The 21,013-nt window shown below is 36.8% G+C and overlaps 2 protein-coding genes across 2 annotated transcripts in view; one reads left to right on the top strand and one right to left on the bottom strand.

Moving 5' to 3' along the window:
• Nucleotides 1–7,961: 7,961 nt before the first annotated feature.
• LOC117996973 (lipopolysaccharide-induced tumor necrosis factor-alpha factor homolog) lies at nt 7,962–15,493 on the bottom strand. The gene is made up of 3 exons (XM_034985126.2): nt 15,190–15,493; nt 10,503–10,791; nt 7,962–8,983 (listed from the first exon to the last, which is right to left on the bottom strand). Exons 1-3 carry the CDS (start codon nt 15,200–15,202, stop codon nt 8,878–8,880), a joined length of 408 nt encoding a protein of 135 aa, XP_034841017.1. The 5' UTR covers nt 15,203–15,493; the 3' UTR covers nt 7,962–8,877.
• Nucleotides 15,494–17,862: 2,369 nt separating this feature from the next.
• The window catches only part of Mid1, an 80,414-nt gene continuing 77,263 nt past the window's right edge, over nt 17,863–21,013 (top strand). Inside the window, exon 1 of the mRNA XM_034985125.2 lies at nt 17,863–18,462. Within this exon, the coding sequence (XP_034841016.2) occupies nt 18,001–18,462 (462 nt within the window). The 5' untranslated portion in view covers nt 17,863–18,000. The remainder of the gene's footprint in view (nt 18,463–21,013) is intronic.

Raw genomic sequence — 21,013 nt, 5'->3', positions numbered from 1 at the left:
AAATTAATAAAAAAAAGGAACAATGTATTTCAGCAGATTTTTTTTATTACTTGCTAGTACATATCCTTGTTAATAATAAACAGTTATAAAACTAAAAAAAACTTCAAGCATTTTAAAATTACAGCCCAAAAACTGTACAAGTTTTCGATTTTGAAATTTAATTCTTAATAAATTCTAAATTTAATTTAATTCTTTGAATAACTTGCAAATTTTCTGTAGAAATTACTATGGCACTTATCCTGCGGATTATTTTAAAAACATCTACATTTCGTTAGGTATCCATTGGTACAAAAAAATTACCAAAAAAAATCATAAAATCAAGAAAAAATTACACAACAAAGAGACCAGGTAGAAAATTCTAACAAATGCTATTGCCAAAGAATTAAATCAGAATCAATGTAAAAACGAGTTTAATGCAAAATCGTTAAAGTTTATTTTTAATGAGGTAAAAAGGTAATATAAAATCAGTCAAGTGCGAGTCGGGCTCGCACACGAAGGGTTCCGTACCATTGTTCAAAAAATAACAATTTTTAAGTTTTTTTTAATTTTTATGGCAGCCATTTTGTAATTTTTAGTATTTATTGTTATAGCGGCAATAAAAATACACATTCTGTAAAAATTTCAAGTCTCTACGTATTAGGGTTCACGAGATACAGTCCACTGACAGACAAACGGACGGCCGGACAGACGGACGGACGGACGAACGAACATGAAATTTTCACAAAATGTGTATTTTATGGCCGCTATAACAACAAATACTAAAAATTACAAAATGGCAGCCATAAAAATTAAAAAAATATTAAAAATTGTTATTTCTTGTACGAAGGTACGTAACCCTTCGTGTGCGAGCCCGACTCGCACTTGACTGATTTTATATTACCTTTTTACCTCATTAAAAATAAACTTTAACGATTTTGCATTAAACTCGTTTTTACATTGATTCTGATTTAATTCTTTGGCAATAGCATTTGTTAGAATTTTCTACCTGGTCTCTTTGTTGTGTAATTTTTTCTTGATTTTATGATTTTTTTTTGGTAATTTTTTTGTACCATTGGATACGTAACGAAACGTAGATGTTTTTAAAATAATGCGCAGGATAAGTGCCATAGTATTTTTAAAAGAAAATTTGCAAGTTATTCAAAGAATTAAATTTAAAAATAGAAAACTTGTACAGTTTTTGGGCTGTAATTTTAAAATGCTTAAAGTTTTTTTTAGTTTATAACTGTTTATTATTAACAAGGATATGTACTAGCAAGTAATAAAAAAAAATCTGCTGAAATACATTGTTCCTTTTTTTTATTAATTTTTAAAGTGGCAAACACCCTTTTACCAAGAAAAAAATAAAAAAATGAATAATTCGAAAACGATACACTTTCGCATAAGCACTTTAGGGGTCGTTTGATAGCTAATGTCCTGTACTATAACCCCTTAACGGGATCGTGTCCTCTTTTCCTGTAACCCTGTATATTATTATATTACATTGAATATACGGGTAACTCCGACCACAGTGTTCCATAGAGTAAAGTAATACACTGCAGTGTTCACAGAATACATTTACTAGTGTTGAGTGAGTCAACAGTGTCCGAAGAACTCGAACATGGTCCGAAATGTCAATGTCAATTAATGACAATGATATCAAAAACTTCTTTGTTTTGTTTTATACCACGTTATTACCACAGATGTTTGTACCTTACTCTATGGTTTTGTAAGACTCATAGAGTAAAGATGATGCAGATTATGACGTATTTATGCATTTTTACCACATTTTTGCAAAGTTGAAACTCACATAACTCCGAAAAGTTAGTGGTTCGTGCCCGGAATCAAACCTCCGACCTCCCCAATAGGAAGCGGACATCTTACTTACTAACTAGGTAGTTAGATACTTATTATTACAATCTAGATCCATTGTTTTTAGGGTTCCGTACCTCAAAAGGAAAAACGGAACCCTTATAGGATCACTTTGTTGTCTGTGTCTGTCTGTCTGTCGGTCTGTCAAGAAACCTAGAGGGTAGGTCATAGATTATCTACTATATAGGTACTAGAAATAGATGTGCGACTCTAGATTTCTTTTTCAATGTTACGCGTGTGCTCACATCTAGAGGGCACTAAAAGCGCGCTAGGCGTGCGAGAGCGCGAAAATTTAAATGCTATTTAAATGTACTTTACTAGAATATTTTATATTTTTGGAACACGTTTTAAATAAACATTAATAATTCCATTAACGTTTGTTTAAAACATGTTTAAAAATATATATTACAAGACTATGACTCTTTGAGCTACTTAATTACAACTATATTATAGAAAGAAAAAGGTTTTAAGGTTTTGTAAATATTTATTATCATAAATTCGTAACTAGGTAGATACATAAAATACAATAGAATAAAAAACAATACGAAGTGTATGTAAACACTATAAAATACATACCCGTCGAGTCCGTAAATCAATCCTTAGGTAGTTATCGAGGTGGTTAAAGGAAACACAGAGTCCAGTAAACAAAGCAGGGTCAGATAAATTTATCAGAAATAGAAATATTTAGAACCGCACAAACAACAATACACGAAAACATGAAAAGTTTTGAACTTCAACGGTGACCAGGGTTGCCAGATATTTACCAATTGAATTCGCCCGATTTTGCCTGCTGAGTAGCCTAAAATCGCCCGTTTCTATCTTCCAGGGGCCCTACCGCGGTTGTTTGACAGCTACAATGTTACGATCACAATCATCTCTGATTGGTTAATGCTCGCTCACTATTGGCTACAATGCATTGTTGCAACAAGGATTGCACAAATTCAGCCAATCAGAACAATTGAGATTGTAATAATGATTGATGCCGGTTTTAGACAATCGCCCTACTGGTAGCCTAAATTTTTTAATGTTCTGGAGTTGCACCCCTATGGGGTAGGTACTTCCCGTTGACCTAGAATCATGAAATTTGGCAGGTAGGTGGGTCTCATAGCTAGTAATCGCAAAAAAATCTGAAAACCGTGAATTTGTGCTTCGAAAGTAAGATAACCAACTATATCAAGTAGGGTATCATATAAAAGGGCTTCACCTGTGCATTCTAAAACTGATTTTTATTTATTTTTATGCATCATAGTTTTTAAGTTATACTGCAAAATGTCGAAAAAATACGACTGGAGCACGGAACCCTCGTTGCGCGAGCCTGACTCGCACTTGGGTTTTTTACAATTCCGTAGGTACCTAACTCTAAAGAAAATTTGTGTAAAATTGAAGAAGTATAGTAGGTATATAAATAGGTACTTGCTTCACTCACGACTTAATATGATTAATTAAATTATGATTAAATTAATTTTCTGTTCGTTTTCGAACTATACCTAGATATCTAGTAAAAGTTTTCTGCCCTATAAAACTATTACACTTAGGTAAGTATAGGTAGGTAGGTATATGCAATCAAGATTGGGTATTCAGTGTCAGACTGCGGATTTCCCGTTCGATTTTATTACAATTACCTACGCATCTTTTCTGTAAAACTAAGTAAAAGTTTGGGTTTCCAAAGATCAAATGCCGAAATAAAATTGTAAAAAAAGAGAACGGGGGCCTCTGCCCTACCCGATGTCGTTCCGGGCCTCCGACGGGCTAAGTCCGCTGCTGAACTGATTAAAATGTTAACTGCACTTGATCTATCCGTACCCAACTACCTATAAAGTCCTTATCTAGGTAGGTATTCGATAACTAAGGCGTATTATCAGTCTGTTAGGTATTATCGCGATTCGCGTTATTGACGAAATAGACAGTAGGTACATAGAAGTATAGCAGCGAAGACGAGAAAAACAATTTCCCTGCAATTATTTGCTCAGTAACTATTGTGAAAATGATTTAATTTTTTTAACTTGACCAGTCAAATACAGTGCACTAAGTGTAAGGAAATTGCAGTGGGATAGTAAACAATACCTAATACCTATATTTTTTTCGTGCTGTTACATTATTAGTAAGTGCCTACCTTCTTTTCTATACAATTGTCGTCCTTAGGTATGAACACAGGGTATGAAGTAGGTACCTAGACACTGAGGTGCTTTATATTATTTTTAGTATGTAATAATTAGCATATTTTTATACTATGTAGTATCAGTGCTAAAATACCTTAGGTATATAGGTACATAGTATTATGTAGTTATAGATACCTACTTAGTGTGTATTCCGTGATTACCTGTTTTCTATTCTCAAATCTAGATTATCTTAAAATACTTATTATCTGTTTTTGTATCAACTAACATTCTCAGAATTGCAACTTCATAAAAAAATGTTATCTAAGTATGGTATCTATATCTAATAGGTTATTTGCGATATTTCCAAACCGATCAATAAATTTGGACTAGGCTTATATTTGCGTGTTTAATTATTGTGATTTTCATCAATTTCTTGAAATGATTGCTTTGTCTAGAGTAAGAATTAGGTAGGTAGGTACGTTTGAACTTTGAAATGTTTTTAGGGTTCCGTAGCCGAATGGCAAAAAACGGAACCCTTATAGATTCGTCATGTCTGTCTGTCTGTCTGTCTGGATGTATGTCACATCCACTTTTTTCCGAAACTATAAGAGCTATACTGTTGAAACTTGGTAAGATGTATTCTGTGAACCGCATTAAGATTTTTACACAAAAATAGAAAAATAACTCAATTTTTTTTTCATCTAACCCATACGTGTGTGGTATCTATGGATAGTGTAGCATACAGGCAAATAATACATACAAACCTACATTCATACTAACACATGTACTACATTCAAAACACTGTCGTCTCGAGTCTCACCCCACGCAGTGTGCGTGGGAAGGTAATCGTATCAGTACGATTACCTTCAGTCGCGTCAGCATGCAGTCGGGCTTGGACTACCCTAATATAATACTACTCTATGGCTTGGACCGCCGCCGCACAGTGTAGACGTGGATAGTGAGATTGGTGAGCCGATATTTATACACTACAATTAAATACTCATACATGAGTGACTCCAGATAGGTCTTCAAAAATTGTGTTAGAGTGTACCGGACGTAGAATATGAAACCACTAATTGTCCTATCCTACTTATCCTATTTATATTATAAATGTGAAAGTGTGGATGTTTGGATGTTTGTTACTCAATCACGCAAAAACGGCTGAACGGATTTGGATGAAATTTGGAAAGGAGATAGATTATACCCTGGATTAAGACATAGGCTACTAAATATCCCGGAAAATCAAAGAGTTCCCGCGGGATTTTGAAAAATGTAAATCCACGCGGATGAAGTCGCGGGCATCAGCTAGTATATGAAATAAATACCCTAGGGCTAGGCGGCTGCCTAATTGGACTATAATACCAGCCAGCTCTAGTTAAACCGTTGAATAAAATTAGTAGATTAAGTAGGTATTTCGATTTTAAAATTGACTGTTTGATCTTTTTAGTGGAGGCGAATACCTACAAACAGATATCACAGAGTACCAATGAGGTCTCTATCGAGATGGATCTACTGCAAGTGGGATCGGAGCCTGTGGGGATGCGGTGCCCCTATTGTCAAGAAGATGTTATGACCAAAGCAAATTATAAAAATACCACATTGACGCACATCATCGCTTTAGTATTAGGAATATTATTCTGGTAAGTTTAGAGGTTAAGTTAAAGTTTAAGGGTGTCCTAATGCATTCCAGATATTTTGGAAGTAAAATTTTATCAAGTTTATATTCCATACTAATATTATGAATGCGAAAGTGTCTGTCTGTTGCCTTACGACCTATCTTTTTAACCGATTTTGATGGGATAGTTTGCTGTTTGTAGACGGACGTAACGTACGGACGGAGTAGCCTAGTTATTTAAAAATCAAAGAGATCCCACAGGATTTTCCAAGGCCCATCCATTTAAGCGATTTTGATAGGTACAAAGCTTTTATCCCGGAGACGGATACAAGCTACAATTTTATCCCGGAATAAATTAAATAAAAGATTTCCCCGATATAAAGAAACCTAAATCCACATGGTCAAAGTCGCGGACAAAATCTCATCTCGTACAGAACTACTTAATAGTTCTTTAGCTTTACCTACCTACCGTACTCGTACCTACTCCAGACTCTAGTTTCAGGTTACACGTACAATCTTTTTTTGACCCCAACGGTAAACAAGCAGAACGGCCTAAAACTGTGCTAACTGCTACTTAATAATTATTGAGTTCGAAGTTTGTGATTTCGATGACTGAATACAACTTGAACTATTTTCAAATAAAACTGCTTAAAATTAAGTCTAAATTTCGATCAAAACGGTATAATTACAGTAACATTTAAGAAAATTTTATTCACTTTTTTTTCTCCTCCTGTAAATATTTCGCGCAATTACACCATTTTGTTCCCCAGCTCCTCACTTAATTATAAATCGATCGCAAACTAAACTGAAAATCACCAAATGACCTGAACGAAAGGTAATGAACTTGCTAATGTAACAATTCGTGCAACTGAACATTGCTGGTATGAGTAGGTACCTACTGCAGCAACTAATTATTCCTCTATTAACGGATCAGCTGTTAAATGTTGCAGATAGATGTCAATTAGGAGGTACTGATCCGTGCATAATGCAGATTGTCAAGGGCTTAAATAATATCTAGAAAATTTTAATCTAATCCTAATTATTGACATTAACACACTAGCTGTGAGCTGATGCACGTGGATTTTGGTTTTTAAAAACCCCGTGGAAACTCGTTAGTGTTTCCGGGATAAACATAGCGTATTTCCGTCTCCAGGAAACAAGCTATTTCTGAACCAATTAAATGATGCCCGCGGTTTCGTCCAGGTGGACTTACGTTTTTAAAAATTCCATGGGAACTCTTCGATTTTCCGGGATAAAAAGTACCTACCCTACGTCCGTCCTTGGGATGCAAGATACAAATTCCCCTTTAGAGTGGGTTAAACGGATGGGCCGTGAAAAGCTAGCAGACAGGCACACTTTCGCATTTATAACATTACCTAAGTATGGATTGATTAGTATGGATTTTTTGGAAACATTTGCACTTCAACATTGGGATCGAGAAAGGATTTCCGACGGCTTATTTGACAACATCCAACAGGGTTTACTTCCGTACCTCAAAAGGAAAAACAGAACCCTTATAGGATCACTTTGTTGTCTGTCTGTCTGTCTGTCTGCCTGCCTGTCTGTCGGTCTGTGAAGAAACCTACAGGGTAAGTACTTCCCGTTGACCTAGAATCATGAAATTTGGCAGGTAAGTAGGTCTTATAGCAGACATTCGGGGTTTAGGGTTAGATCACACAAAAAAAATTAAATTGTGGTCATGAACTAATAATTAGTACCTTTTTTTTACATTATGTTATTGTTAACGCCATTTTTCGTTCTAAGTTCTAACCATCAATCGTGTGCGTTTTGCTGTCTGTCAGTCTTTCTGTCTGTCCATTCCTTCGTCCATACATCCATGCCCATAAAAACATTGTTATAATAAGTATCTATTACTTTTTTAACTTTAAACTTGTTATTCATAGAAATATATCTTGTTGTCAGGTGGCTATGCTGCTGCGTCATACCGTACGTGGTAAAGAAGTGGAAGAACGTGGAACATTACTGCCCTAATTGCAGACGATATTTGGGTATCTATACGAGGAATAAGTTATTTTAAGGGCGTACATTAGTCACACTGCAAAATCGAAGTTGCATCGCGGACGAGAATAGCGGTGATTGTGATGACCTACATCATGATTTGTTTCACTTATTTAAGAAATAGTTGTCAGAAACAAAACGCGTCTTGCGCCTCTGACTCGATGCTGCTGCAACTCTGCCTCGATGTAGCCTCGAATTATGGCAGTGAGCTCAGCTGTTATACATTTTGATTCTTGAAAACACTAAAAGAAAAGGCGCACCTTTTGAATTCCTGCACTGCAACGCCGTGCACCGTGTCTCGACTTTTAATGGTCGCCAAAAATCAAAACTGCGATTTTTATTGCTCCTGCGTACTATGTAGGGTAGAGTAAGAAAAATGCTTCTTTATTATTTAAAGGATTTATTAAAACGTACCTATTAAAGTACCTATATTTCATAACTTAATCAAATAGATATCTAAAAAACACACTGATATCAAGACACAAAATATATCACAGAAAAGTTTTACATAAGTACGTATTTACATATTTTACTGTAGGAAATTTATATATTTTTTTATAAATAATTAAATACAATTAAATTTCGTTGTATAAGTATTGTGTACCTTCAACCATTAGAAGTAATATTATGTTTATAAACTAAATAAACTTAATCTAACGTGGCAAATAAAATCATTTTATTGACTTCGTTGGCGACGTAATATCCGGTCGAGAATCGGGATTATGATCCCTGTTTTGTGTTAAGTATTAAAGTCTGTCTTTAAAAACGTTACCTACTGATAAAAATACATGCGTGTGTTAAAATTTATATTAAGTAAGTAATTAAGTATGCTTTCAGCAGTAAGAAGATTATAAAATAGTGTTATGTTCATGAATCCATTTGCCAATACAATTTAAAGTTTAAAGTGTTTTAATTTATACTAAGTATAATTCGATGTAGGTATTAGGTAGGTAAGGTAGGTATATCTACCGAATATTCACAGATTTCAATACTAACTTGTTGCAGTTGTTACCTATCTCAAACTGTTCATAGATATTTCTTTTTTATTTGGAAAAAAATCATTATTCTAAAATGCAAGTGACGCAAAAATTTAGTCAAAACTCAAAAACAATTTTAGTATACATACGACTTAGCAGCGCAAAAATATCTCTAAAAGATGTTACTCAAATATCTATCTAAGATTTACAAGTTTAAATTCGAATGTTTCTGCCACTAGATTTATAAACGTTAGCCAATAAATTTACTTACAATTTTTTTTTAATATTAAGTGTAAGCGATCTCCAGTCATTTAATAAATTACGAAGGTACATGAGAACCAACAAAAGCTCTACATTTCGGACAATAGTGATTTGCTGTTTTGCAGGACTTCATACAATATGGGATAAAACAGCCACAGCAGCACCTGTAAAACAAATAATTATACTGTTAATTCTTATAACATTTTAATGCTTATAAATAAATAAATAAAATTAAATAGAAAAAAAATATAGTCTTGTGTAAATATAACTTTAATAAGTCGGCTCACTACAGAGCACGGGTCTCCTCTCAGAGTGAGAAGGGTTTTGGTCATAGTCTACCACGCTGGCCATGTGCGGATTGGTAGACTTCACACACTTTGAAAACATTATGGAGAACTCTCAGGCATGCAGGTTTCCTCACGATGTTTTCCTTCACCGCAAGTGATAATTAAATAATTAAAACGCACATAACTCCGAAAAGTCAGAGGTGCGTGCCCGGGATCGAACCCCCGACCTCCGATTATAGAAGGCGGAAGTCCTAACCACTAGGCTATCACAGCTTCACTAGGTTATTACAGGACCTCACTTCTCGTAAATTTTAAAACAGTTATTTAATGCAACTACATCTGACTACTTACCTATTATACATATATAGGTATACATGATTTCGAACTGCACAAGGAAGTTTAACCATTTCAGTAATTTTTAAGATTTTACCTAATCCCAATTATATATCCTACTAATATTATAAATGTGAAAGTGTGGATGTTTGGATGTTTGTTACTCAATCACGCAAAAACGGCTGAACGGATTTGGATGAAATTTGGAATGGAGATAGATTATACCCTGGATTAACACATATGCTACTTTTTATCCCCAAAAATCAAACAGTTCCCGCGGGATTTTGAAAAATGTAAATCCACGCGGACGAAGTCGCGGACATCAGCTAGTAATAATATAATAGCTAGTAATAATATAATCAACTAGCTTCTGCCCGCGGCTTCGCCCGCGTGGCCTACAGGAAACAAATGGCATTTTTTTCAGAAACAAACATTATAACATCAGGACGCGCACTCTGAAGTCTGAACAGCACAGAATAACACATATAACCTTCCAACCCCCATTTCACCCCTTTAGGGGGGATTTTCTCATAGTCGTTTCTTAGCTGACACCTAACCACAAGAAAATACCTACTTTCCAAATTTCGAGTTAATTATAATATCAATAATTAAAACTATTAAACTTTCCCATACAAACTTTCATCCCCTATTTTACCACCCTTATGGGCGAATTTTCCACAAATCCTGAAACACGTATTTCTTCATTTGTGATCGAAAACCCAAATACCAATTTTCATGCAAATAACTTCCACACAAACTTTCATCCCCCATTTAACCCACTTAGGGGTGGAATTTCGAAAAATCCTTTCTTAGTGGATACCTACTCTTTACAAAGAATAGACCCTCAAAATTTCATGTCTTTAGGACCAGCGGTTTAGGCTGTGCGTTGATATATATGTCAGTCAGTCAGTCAGTCAGGACTTTTATATAGATGATGATGAAGTATCTCATACTACTTAGAGATCACAAATAAATTTTAAGACCGAACCACAGAATATATAATACGAACGTAAAGAATGTTACAATTATTTTTTGTAAAAGTTGAGAAAATGGAGTGACGTACCCAGCAATTATACACAGACCAGCTGATACGATATGCGTCCGATTGTTAGACACGTAATGGACTCTTGTCACGATGGACTGGTGGCAGTTGGGGCACATAATGCCCGTACGACCAGGGCCCAGTTTTATTGAAGTAGGGTTTGTTTCATTCGTTGAAGTGACTACGACAGTGCGAGGTGGTACAGGGACGATGGGCGGTGGTTGTGGCGCACTGGCGAAGTATGACGGTGGCGGAGCAGGGTTTGGTGGCAGTTGCTCGTACGGCGGTGGTAGGCCCATTTTGTTTTCCACTGAAAATAAAGAAATAAAATTACGTAACAGACATTTAAAAGGACAACACACATTTAAATTAACATTTTAAAAAAACATTTAAAGACATTAAAAGGGGTGGATAATAACACGTTGACGGATGACAGAAGAGGGTGGAAAAAGACATGTTGTACCGACCTTACATAATTGATTAGCAGCCCTTTCACACTGCGTCCAGTTTTTTGCAGGATCCCGTTTTCTGCAGGATCCAGTTTGATGGTGAATGTGTTTTTATGCTAGCGTTCACACGAGCATCCCGCCTAGCATATAAACACATTCGCCATCAAACGGGATCCTGCAGAAAACGGGATCCTGCAAAAAACTGGACGCAGTGTGAAAGGGCTGTTAGTCTTAATTCGTTAATTACAAGAGAAACACAGTTGGATACATTTTCTTCGATAGAGAAAAAATCCAAAAATTGCTCCAAATATCTAGAATCTTTTGTTTTTATATCTGAAATAGTAATACTAACTTTCTAAGATTTATTTATTATGTGGATAATTTACAATTTCCAAAAACTTTAATGTTTTTATAAGTACCTATTTAATTTAAAAACACATCTTAATGGTTTTTTTTGTTCCCGTTTTTCGTTTCGTTATAAATCCTCTTCATTAACTAAGCGTGGTTTGGAACAAATTACTAATTAACACATTGAATTCCATAATGTGTACATTTTTGTGCCATTATGAATACCTAATTATAACAAACTAGATGATGCCTGCAACTTTGTCTGCGTGGATTTAGGTTTTTAAAATCTCGTGGGAACTCTGATTTTTCAGGATAAAAAGTAGTCTATGCCGGCTCGCGGATGCTATGTAAGCAATCTCTGAACCAAATTTTGTGTTCGGTTAAATGGATGGTCGTGAAAAGATAAAATACAGACAGCAGACAGACACACTTTTGTATTTGTAATATTAGTATGGATAATTATACTATTATGTAAGATTTTCCTCTATTCAGAATCGTCTATTCATATCCTCTAAGCGCGTGTATGACGAAAAATTGTTTTAAAACATCGAGTTATTCGAGCCGTATCTAAGCCAAGGTTTGCGAAAACGGAAAGCGTTAAAAATTAAAAAACTGCTTAATTTTATTTTGGCAATGACTTAGGTATTTGGTTTTGCTAGAGAGAGATTTATACATTGTAAGATAAAATAATATCCAAATCGCATTCAGTAAAAATTAATGTGTGACAGAAAGTAATGTACCTTTATAAGGAGATAGCAGATTTGTAGAGCGTTGTCTCTGTCGTTGAGACTGACAAAACGTCATATAGGTATAAGTGACAGAGACAACGCTCTACAAAGCTGAATTAATGTCATTCTAAAGGCCGATGTACATTACTTTTTGCCGCGTACTGTACATAGGTAACGGTGATGTGTGAAGCGATAATAGCCTAGTGTAAGACCTCGGCCTTTTATACAATATGTCGATCTCAGGTACGCACTTCTAATTTTTCGGAGCTAAGTACCTATATTCGTTTGAAGCAATTAACTTATTTTTAGGGTGAAGGAAACCATCTTGAGCAAACCTGCATGCCTGAAAGTTCTCCATAATATACTCTCAAAGGTGTGTGGGTCTACCGATCCACACAGGGACAGCGTGGAAGACTATTGCCTAAATCCTTCTCATTCTGAAAGGAGGAGGAGGGTTGTTCATGTGATTTAATATACAAAATTTATTGAAGAATTCCGAATCTGTTGAAATATAAAATGAGCCTGAACTTGTTAGTCTCACCGCAAATCGATAGTTCGTTATCTAACTCAATGTAGGTAGACACATTATGTTAGTTATCCACATACCTAACTATCTACGTGATCAAAGTTGACAGCACATTATGTACCTAAGCATCTAATTATTTATTACTGTATCTAATATATAACGGGAAATCATGAAAGTTGAAAAACATAGCAAATGATTCATTGTATAGTCACATTGTGTTATTTTAAACCGTGATACTTTTACAAACAATTGAGCAAATTATTGCGTTGTCATCATATTATTAGTTAGGATGCGGAAAACCCAATATCTACAAATATTGTTTAAAAGTTGTATCAATGTTTTTGAATTCTTTCAGTTACCTACAATAAGGCTATTCCAAATATCAAGTCGATAGCATAGGTATGGTTACTGAAATAAGCAGCTATGACGGACGGACAGATGAACGGTCGGACGTAGTAGCACCATAAGGGTTAAATATTCCTTATAAATATTTTGGTATGGGACCCTAAAAACAGAAAATGAAAAAAAAAACTAAATTAAACATCCCTTCCTAGTTGTTAGTATAACTTACGTATAATTGTCCTAATACTACACAATACATACCTACTTATAAAATTGCGAAAATGTTTCAGCTGTCTTTTTGTTTTTGTCGTTTTGTTACCTTTTCATGGCTCAACGGCTGATTTGCACAGAGATAGGTGGCTTGTATAGGAGACGGATATAACAATATCATCATCATCATCATGATCAACCCATCGCCGGCTCACTACAGAGCACGGATCTCCTCTAAGAGTGAGAAGGGTTTAGCCCATAGCAGACAGCAGTCTACCACGCTGGCCATGCGCGACTTTTTAGCCTTCACACACCTTTTAGAACATTATGGAGAAGTCTCAGGCATGCAGGTTTCCTCACGATGGTTTTCTTCACCATTAAAACAAGTGATATTTAATTAGATACTTAAAACCCACATAACTCCGAAAAGTTAAAGGTGCCCGGGATCAAACCCTCGACCTCCGATTAGAAGGCGGATGTCCTAACCACTAGGCTATCACAGCTTCTATTCAGACCCGTCTTTAACCTATTGGAGGCCCTGGGCACATTAGAATAACGGGGCCCCTATGATCTTGACAGAGTAGGTAAAAACAAGAAGGCTCGGCTATAAGTCAGTCTTGACTGGTTAACAATCTCTATGGTCCTATATTTGAGAGGGCCTTTTTGACCTTTGATTTTATAGAAATAAATATTAAATAGGATTTTCGGTAATCAAATAGCGGTCGGTCGTTTAGGTATAGTTTGGTGATTTGGTGGCTGCGACTAGTGGGCCCCTATCGAGCGTGGGCCAAACAAACATAAAAATAAGCTGTTAAAATCTAAATATACAACACATTTGTAGGATAGGATTTTAGTTATTCGGCTTAGCTCGATCAATATTGTAATTTCGCATTTTATCTTGCTCCAATGAGTAACTTGCACAACACAGTTATCATCAAGGACAGAAAGCTATCTACTTTATGGAATTATTTTAAAGATCTTCGTTAAAATGAAAGAACGTTAATACAGTTTTTAGTAAAATAAAATGTAACCTACATAATGCCATTTCACTATTCTTTGACCTTAGTTTGAAATATAGTAAACTACTCGAAACATAGCTGCTGACTCTCTGCTCACAAGCTGTGAAAGCCTAGTGGTTTGGACTTCCGCCTTCTAATCGGAGGTCGGGGGTTCGATCCCGGGCACGCACCTCTAACTTTTCGGAGTTATGTGCGTTTTAATTAATTAAATATCATTTGCTTTAACGGTGAAGGAAAACATCGTGAGGAAACCTGCATGCCTGAGAGTTCTCCATAATGTTCTCAAAGGTGTGTGAAGTCTACCAATCCGCACATGGCCAGCGTGGTAGACTAAGTATGGCCAAAAACCCTTCTCACTCTGAGAGGAGACCCGCGCTCTGTAGTGAGCCGGTGATGGGTTGATCATGATGATGATGATGCGAAACATAATATGGGGCACACTAGGTACCTATACTTAGATACGTTTTGTCTCTGTAATTTATAAATACATTTTTTTTTTTAAATTAGACTAAGTAGGTACAATATCTTTGAAGTAGAGATTCTTAAATTGGGTAGGTAAACATAATAATCAATTTTAAAATAGTTTATATAAGTATCTAGGTTACTTGTTTGATATTTTCGTCTTGAAAAGGCGCAAGAAGTTGAGAAATAGGTACATAGGAAATATGAAACACTTCTAGATTTATTATCTAAGCACTCCTAACTTTACAGCTTAATTTTTTTGTTGAAATTCTCAATAATTGCAACTACCTACTTACTTAAGTAGAGCACGACCAAACTTTACGTAACATCTGGGTATTGTTTAATCGTAAGAAAAAAAAAATGGCAATCTAACATAAGCCATAAATTAAACCGTGGCGTAATAAAATAACATAATATTATTCGATACAATCTAGTTAATTACTGACAAAGAGTTTTCATAACATAGGATCAGAAACCGTTTCAAACATTGGCATCTTATTAAAATACGGTTGTATTGAACATTAACTGAAAAGTTATACCTACTACTTAAATAAATGATTTGACTAGAAATGTTAGTATTTTTTAAATCTAACTTTTTATTTTTTTAAACAAATAGTGACTTACTGGTTGCGTCCATTATGATGAAATATAACCTTTGCACTGATTTCTTAATATTTCAAAGCTAGTACACGACTCATGCCAATTCGCCAAATAGGTATAGGAATGTTTCAACTTTCAATAAAAGAAAAAGGCTGTTTTTTTTCTGGATTTTCTGCCAACTGTATCACAATAATGTTCTTCGGATAAATGTTATAAAAGGTAAAACACGACTAATCTCCGTGTTCCGTGTGTGGAAAACTTGTTTACTTGATGACGCGAGAATTGTACTTACAGCGCGAGTGAATGCCAATGCACTCCGAGCCGCGGGTTTCAACATAAGGCTAGCGAGAAAGGGACATCTCAGTAGAGCGACAGAGATAAACGACATGCGCCTGCGTCACCATAATTATACGTCAAACTATAAATTAAATATAGCGCTCAATTTGCGATTAATTAACATAAGCAATCGTGGTGATGGTCAGGTAAGCTAATTTAACCCATCCTCCATTTTGCGCAACGGAGCGCCAGAATGGCGAGTCGTGGGTGACATGGCCAAAATCGTTAGTGAATGCAATACCTACTTATCTTTGTTTCGATTGTCATCAAAATAGCACTACACTGTTCACTAATACAGGGTGACCGGTAAAACGATCCCGTTGATGCCTTGTACAGAAAGTCGAAATGTTATATTATTATCATACTTACAATAGTGTAACTCAAATAGGGACCATTTATCATAGGATATTTAGATAAAAAAAATTTAAAAAAACCGACTTCCAAAACCACTACAAAGTAAAAAATAACTTTTGTTTCTACACGTGTATTATGTAGGTACGTTGAAGTCGGGCGAGCTTCAAGTTTATTTATTATTCGACAATAAGTTGACAAAGAAGGTACCATAAATAATTTTCATAAAATGACTATTTATTAGATAGAAAACACTTATTGTATTCTGCTGCTCGATTGCGGTTAGAATGACAGCTACAATGTCACGATAGCAATCACCTCCGATTGGTTGACGCTCGCTCACTAATTGGCTACAGTAGGTAAGTACATTGTTGCAACATGAATCGCATAAATTCAGCCAATCAGAACAATTGAGACTGTAATAATGATTGATGCAGGTTTTACGAAATCGCCCTAGTTCTGAAAATGTCCACTGGATGTCGATTCATCTACCTATCAGGAAAAACCTACTAAGCCAGTGCCGTATACCTAATAATGCTCTAGTACGCAGGAAATCCATCATCGTGGTGATAATAATAATTATCAACTAATAATGTACCAGCAGCCAGCACGAACTACAGAATTACAGTATCAACAGAATAGTGATGTTTTACCTGTCACCCTGTATATTGAAAGTGCAAGTTTAACCACGGTTAGCATACAAATTGTTAACATTATGGGACCACCATGAATCTGCAATTTGTGTGGCCATACCTACCTAGCGTATCTATATTATTTGGTACCTAATAATAGGTATACCTAGGTAGATTACATTACCATGCAAAATGTTCTTTTCTTCGTTATTGTATCCTATTTCAATTGGGTCTACTTATACCTAAAATGTATACTTACTTATAAAAAGCACATGCCTACCAACGCACAGCCTAAACCGCTGAATTTAGAAACTAGATTTTTTTACAGTAGGTTCCGTTAGGTAGGTACTATAAACTACGAAATATTTCAGGAGGTAAAATCACTACCCATATTATTAATGCGAAAATGTGTTTGTTGGTTTGTCCTCCAATCACGTTGCAACCCAGCAACAGAATAACGTGATTTTTGCATGGCTATAGTTAAAGACCGGGAGAGTAACATAGGCTACTTTTTATCCCGGAAAATTAAAGAGTTCCCACGGCATTTTTAAAAATCCACGCGCATAAAGTACATAGGGCATCAGCATAACCTTAGCTAATAGGGGACAAAAGTTTGTATGAAAATTTGTCATTTTTCAAGTAAATTATTAAAATGTATGAAAATTAGTTCGGTCAAAACTCGAGAAATACGTAAGTATTTAATTTTTCTTTGAAACTACGCCCTTAAGGGGGTTAGGTTAGGTTAGCTAACTGTTAAGCTGACTGACTGACTGATTGATCTATCAACGCACATCTCAAACTACTGGACGGATCGGGCCGAAATTTGGCATGCAGATTATGACCCTCATCTGCTAAAAAAGGATTTTAGAAAATTCAACTCCTAAGAGGGTGAAATAGGGGTTTGAAATCTGTGTAGTCCACGTGGATGCAGAAGTCGCGAGCATAAACTAGTATTCTATAAAACGCTTGCATTTCGGTAGAAACTAGAAACGGTGTAGTGGCCAAACTGGTGGCAGTGCTTAAACTATACTGATATTCAATGTTTAAAACTGTAAATCTACGAGAAGTGTTTCATAAATGGCGCTAAGTTTCGGTAATTGTAGGAAGACGCCATCTGTTATCCTACATGGGTGATAAAGTTGTCATGAAACGTTTTCGTCGTCCCGGTGTGGGATGTTACGGCGCGGCGGTAGGGCGGGCGGCTCGCCGGCGCAGCGCCGCTAGAGGGCGGCCGCCACGCGCGCAGGGCGGAGGGCAGTCGGGACCAGAGCTGCGCGCGCAGGTTACATAACGGCAGCAGAGGCCGTAGGGGCGCGCGCAGCGGGCGCGGGGCGCGGGGCGATCGATGTGCGCCCGGGGGGAGTCAGTCGAGCGGCGAGCGAGCGACATGGCGGCGCGCCCACCCCGCGCGGCGGCCCCGCGGCCCGGGCCGCGCGAGTAGGTCGCCATGCGCGATGCGGTATGAGGCAGCGCCGCGCCCGGCGGGCCGGCCCCCGCTAGCGGCGCCGCCCCCGCCATGCGAGCGCCGCCGCTGCTGCTGCTGCTGCTGATGGCGGCCGCGGGCCTGGCCGTGAGTCCGCTCGCGCGCCTGAACCCCTGGCTGAGCGCGTGCGACCTGGAGGAGGAAGGCGCGGGCGCCGAGTGCGGCGAGGGCGAGCGGCACGCGTGCGGCAGCGGCGGCGCCGAGACGCTGGCGGGGCGCGACGTGCGACCGCTGTGCGCGCTGGGGGCGGCAGCGCGAGCGCGTCGCCTGGCCGAGCTGCGGCTGCGCGCCTGCTGCGAGCGCTCGCCCGCCTCCGCGCTGGACCGCGGCGCGCGCGCCGACGTGCTGGCCGGCGGGGAGCGCTGCGAGCGCACGCTGCACGACCTGCTCGCCCTCGATGCGATGGTCGCGCGCGTGCACTGCGACTTCGCCTACATCCTCCAACGCTATGACTGCGACCAGTCCTACTCCGTACACACGTGTCACGAGTGTCAGGTGAGTGCTCCAACGCGATCACATGAATGATGGTTGCTTTCATTAGGTTACGGAGGAATCATAATGACCCGTAAATGCATTACGTGTATGAATCTAAACGAAGCTGATCTGCTTGGAGCTACCCAAGAGAACATTCTTAAAGTAGGTACAACCTGTACCGTGTAAGTACAAATAAAATTGTTTCGCATGACATAAATAATTATGTCGTGACCTGTGTCTGGTTCGGTGATTGTGATTATAGGCAGGTATCGATCTTCTTGGTTAGTCACTTAAGGAGATGAACGAAATATGGGTACCTACCTTATTACTAATGAAGGAATATACGAGTAAATTAAATACCTCGCCAATCTTATTCGTCCAAGCTTATCGATTGTGCCATCAACTAAACTAACGAATGAATGTAATATGTAAGTAGGTGTTAGATTTTTTACAAGGTTTGTAGTTTCATTTCTACCAGTAGGATTGTTATTTTTGGCCTGTTTACTGTAGAAAATTATATGAATAAAAACCGGCCAAATACGAGTCACCGCACCGAGGGTTCCGTAGGCCGGTTTTTATTCATATAATTGCCATGCCATTGCATAAAGTAAATAAAAATCTGTTTTAGAATGTACAGATAAAGTCCTTTCATATGATACCCCACTTGGTATATTAATCTTACTTTGAAAGTTGAAAATGCTTATTATTTGTTCATGAACACATTTAAATTTTTTTTGTGATGTAACCACAAATTCACGGTTTTCGGTTTTTCCCCTTGTATGCTATAAGAGCTACCTACCTGCCAAATTTCATGATTCTCTACGAACGAGAATTACTCTACTTATAGGTTTCAGGTTTATACAGACAGACAGACAACGAAGTGCTCCTATTTCCGTTCCGTTTATACTTTTGGGGTACATAACCCTAAAAATGAACGTTTGTTTATTTGTGCCCATTTATAGTTATCCTATATCCTCGGTAGGAAAGGCATTCCGAACCAGTGGTAGATGCATCCGACTATTCGTAAGTACTTGTAAAAGTTTATTCGAATAAAAAAGATTTTTATTTATTTATTTACTTATACTCAATTGGTTCGTTCCCTATGCGTAGGTACCTACGCGCAGCATTCATATTGCGATTGAGTTGAAAAGTTGTTTTTGGGACTTACGAGGTTTCTGACACTAGGCTGTCAATGTGACGACGTAGGTATAGTGATTTTGTGAAACAAAAAAAAAATTGGCAGGGGAGCTGTTAGGAGGTAAATATCACTTTCTGTCACAATCAATTTAGCAACATAGTAATGCATTGCGTTTATTGGTATTTCACTGTAAAGTTTTTAATAATATTGTGAGGATTTTCCATTTATTTATGTATCATATTTTATTGTTATACTTGTAACTTTATTTTATTTATTTTATTTTTATATAATATTTGTTTTGTTAATATGTATTATAATACATAATATAATTATTTACAGTATATATTATTGTATATATATCATAGTATATATATATGTATTTATTTATTTTAATAGGTACTACAAATTAATGAAGGTATATAAGTGCACCATCCTACTGCTGATATTCTAAAGAGTGTCCGTTACACCACTTTGGTTGCGGGAAAGAGATCACTAGGTACTTAAGGCCGCCCAATTGTACCTGCTTATAATATTTTTATTTTACTTTATATGTGTGTTTTTCTGTAGGTAATAATTTGTGGTGTGTAATAAAAGTATATTTATTTATACATTCATTCATACTCTGACCATCGCAACCTAAGTTAAAAATGGAATCTATTAAGTATTAGCAATTATTAGCAACCTCACGTGTATAGTCACCGTTAGCCCGACTAGTTATTATTTATAATGGAAATCACTCACGGTAGTTTAAACGCTAAAATATTAGCAACCTATTAAGGTTGCTAAAATTAGCATGTCGCGATCTTGAAGTTCTTACCAAAATCGCCCAACGCGTCTAAAGAAGTTTAGAATACTTACTCAAAAATATAGAAGAATATAGAATATATAATACTTACTTAAAAATAAATATAATACTTACTTATTCAAAAATCGGCAACCATTTTCGTTCAATAGAAGTTCGTACGTAGTACCTTAGGTATGAGGTACTTACATCGAGTATAAAAGACGTCGTAGGGTAGAGTTAGCGATGGGTATAAGAAAGAATCGGACTCACCCACGTTCCAATAAAGCACCTTCTATAGCAATCTTGTAGTAGATATTCGAAAGCCTTTCATTTATTCTAAAATAGACTCTTTTCAATTTAGACTTATTTTCTAACAACATATCTGGAAGAGCAGGTAGCATAACACAAATAAGTTGGATTACCAATTAACAGCTGATGCATGTCAATTAACAAGTTTTTGACATTCTTTCAAGATTTATTTTATCTTTCTATTTTACTTCACCATTTTTAGATATTGCCAAGTACCTCTGTATGTTTTGTGTATCTACTTATAATAATAATATGATAAAATTTAAAAGAAGTGTATGGGGCCGATTCTCTTGTACACAATCTCTAAACTAAACTAAATTAACAGGTCTAAATCTAGTGCT

Source organism: Maniola hyperantus, chromosome 4 (assembly GCF_902806685.2).
Source record: "Maniola hyperantus chromosome 4, iAphHyp1.2, whole genome shotgun sequence".
In the NCBI taxonomy this organism is placed as follows: Eukaryota; Metazoa; Arthropoda; class Insecta; order Lepidoptera; family Nymphalidae; genus Maniola; species Maniola hyperantus.
This window is presented reverse-complemented; position numbering and strand designations above follow the sequence as displayed.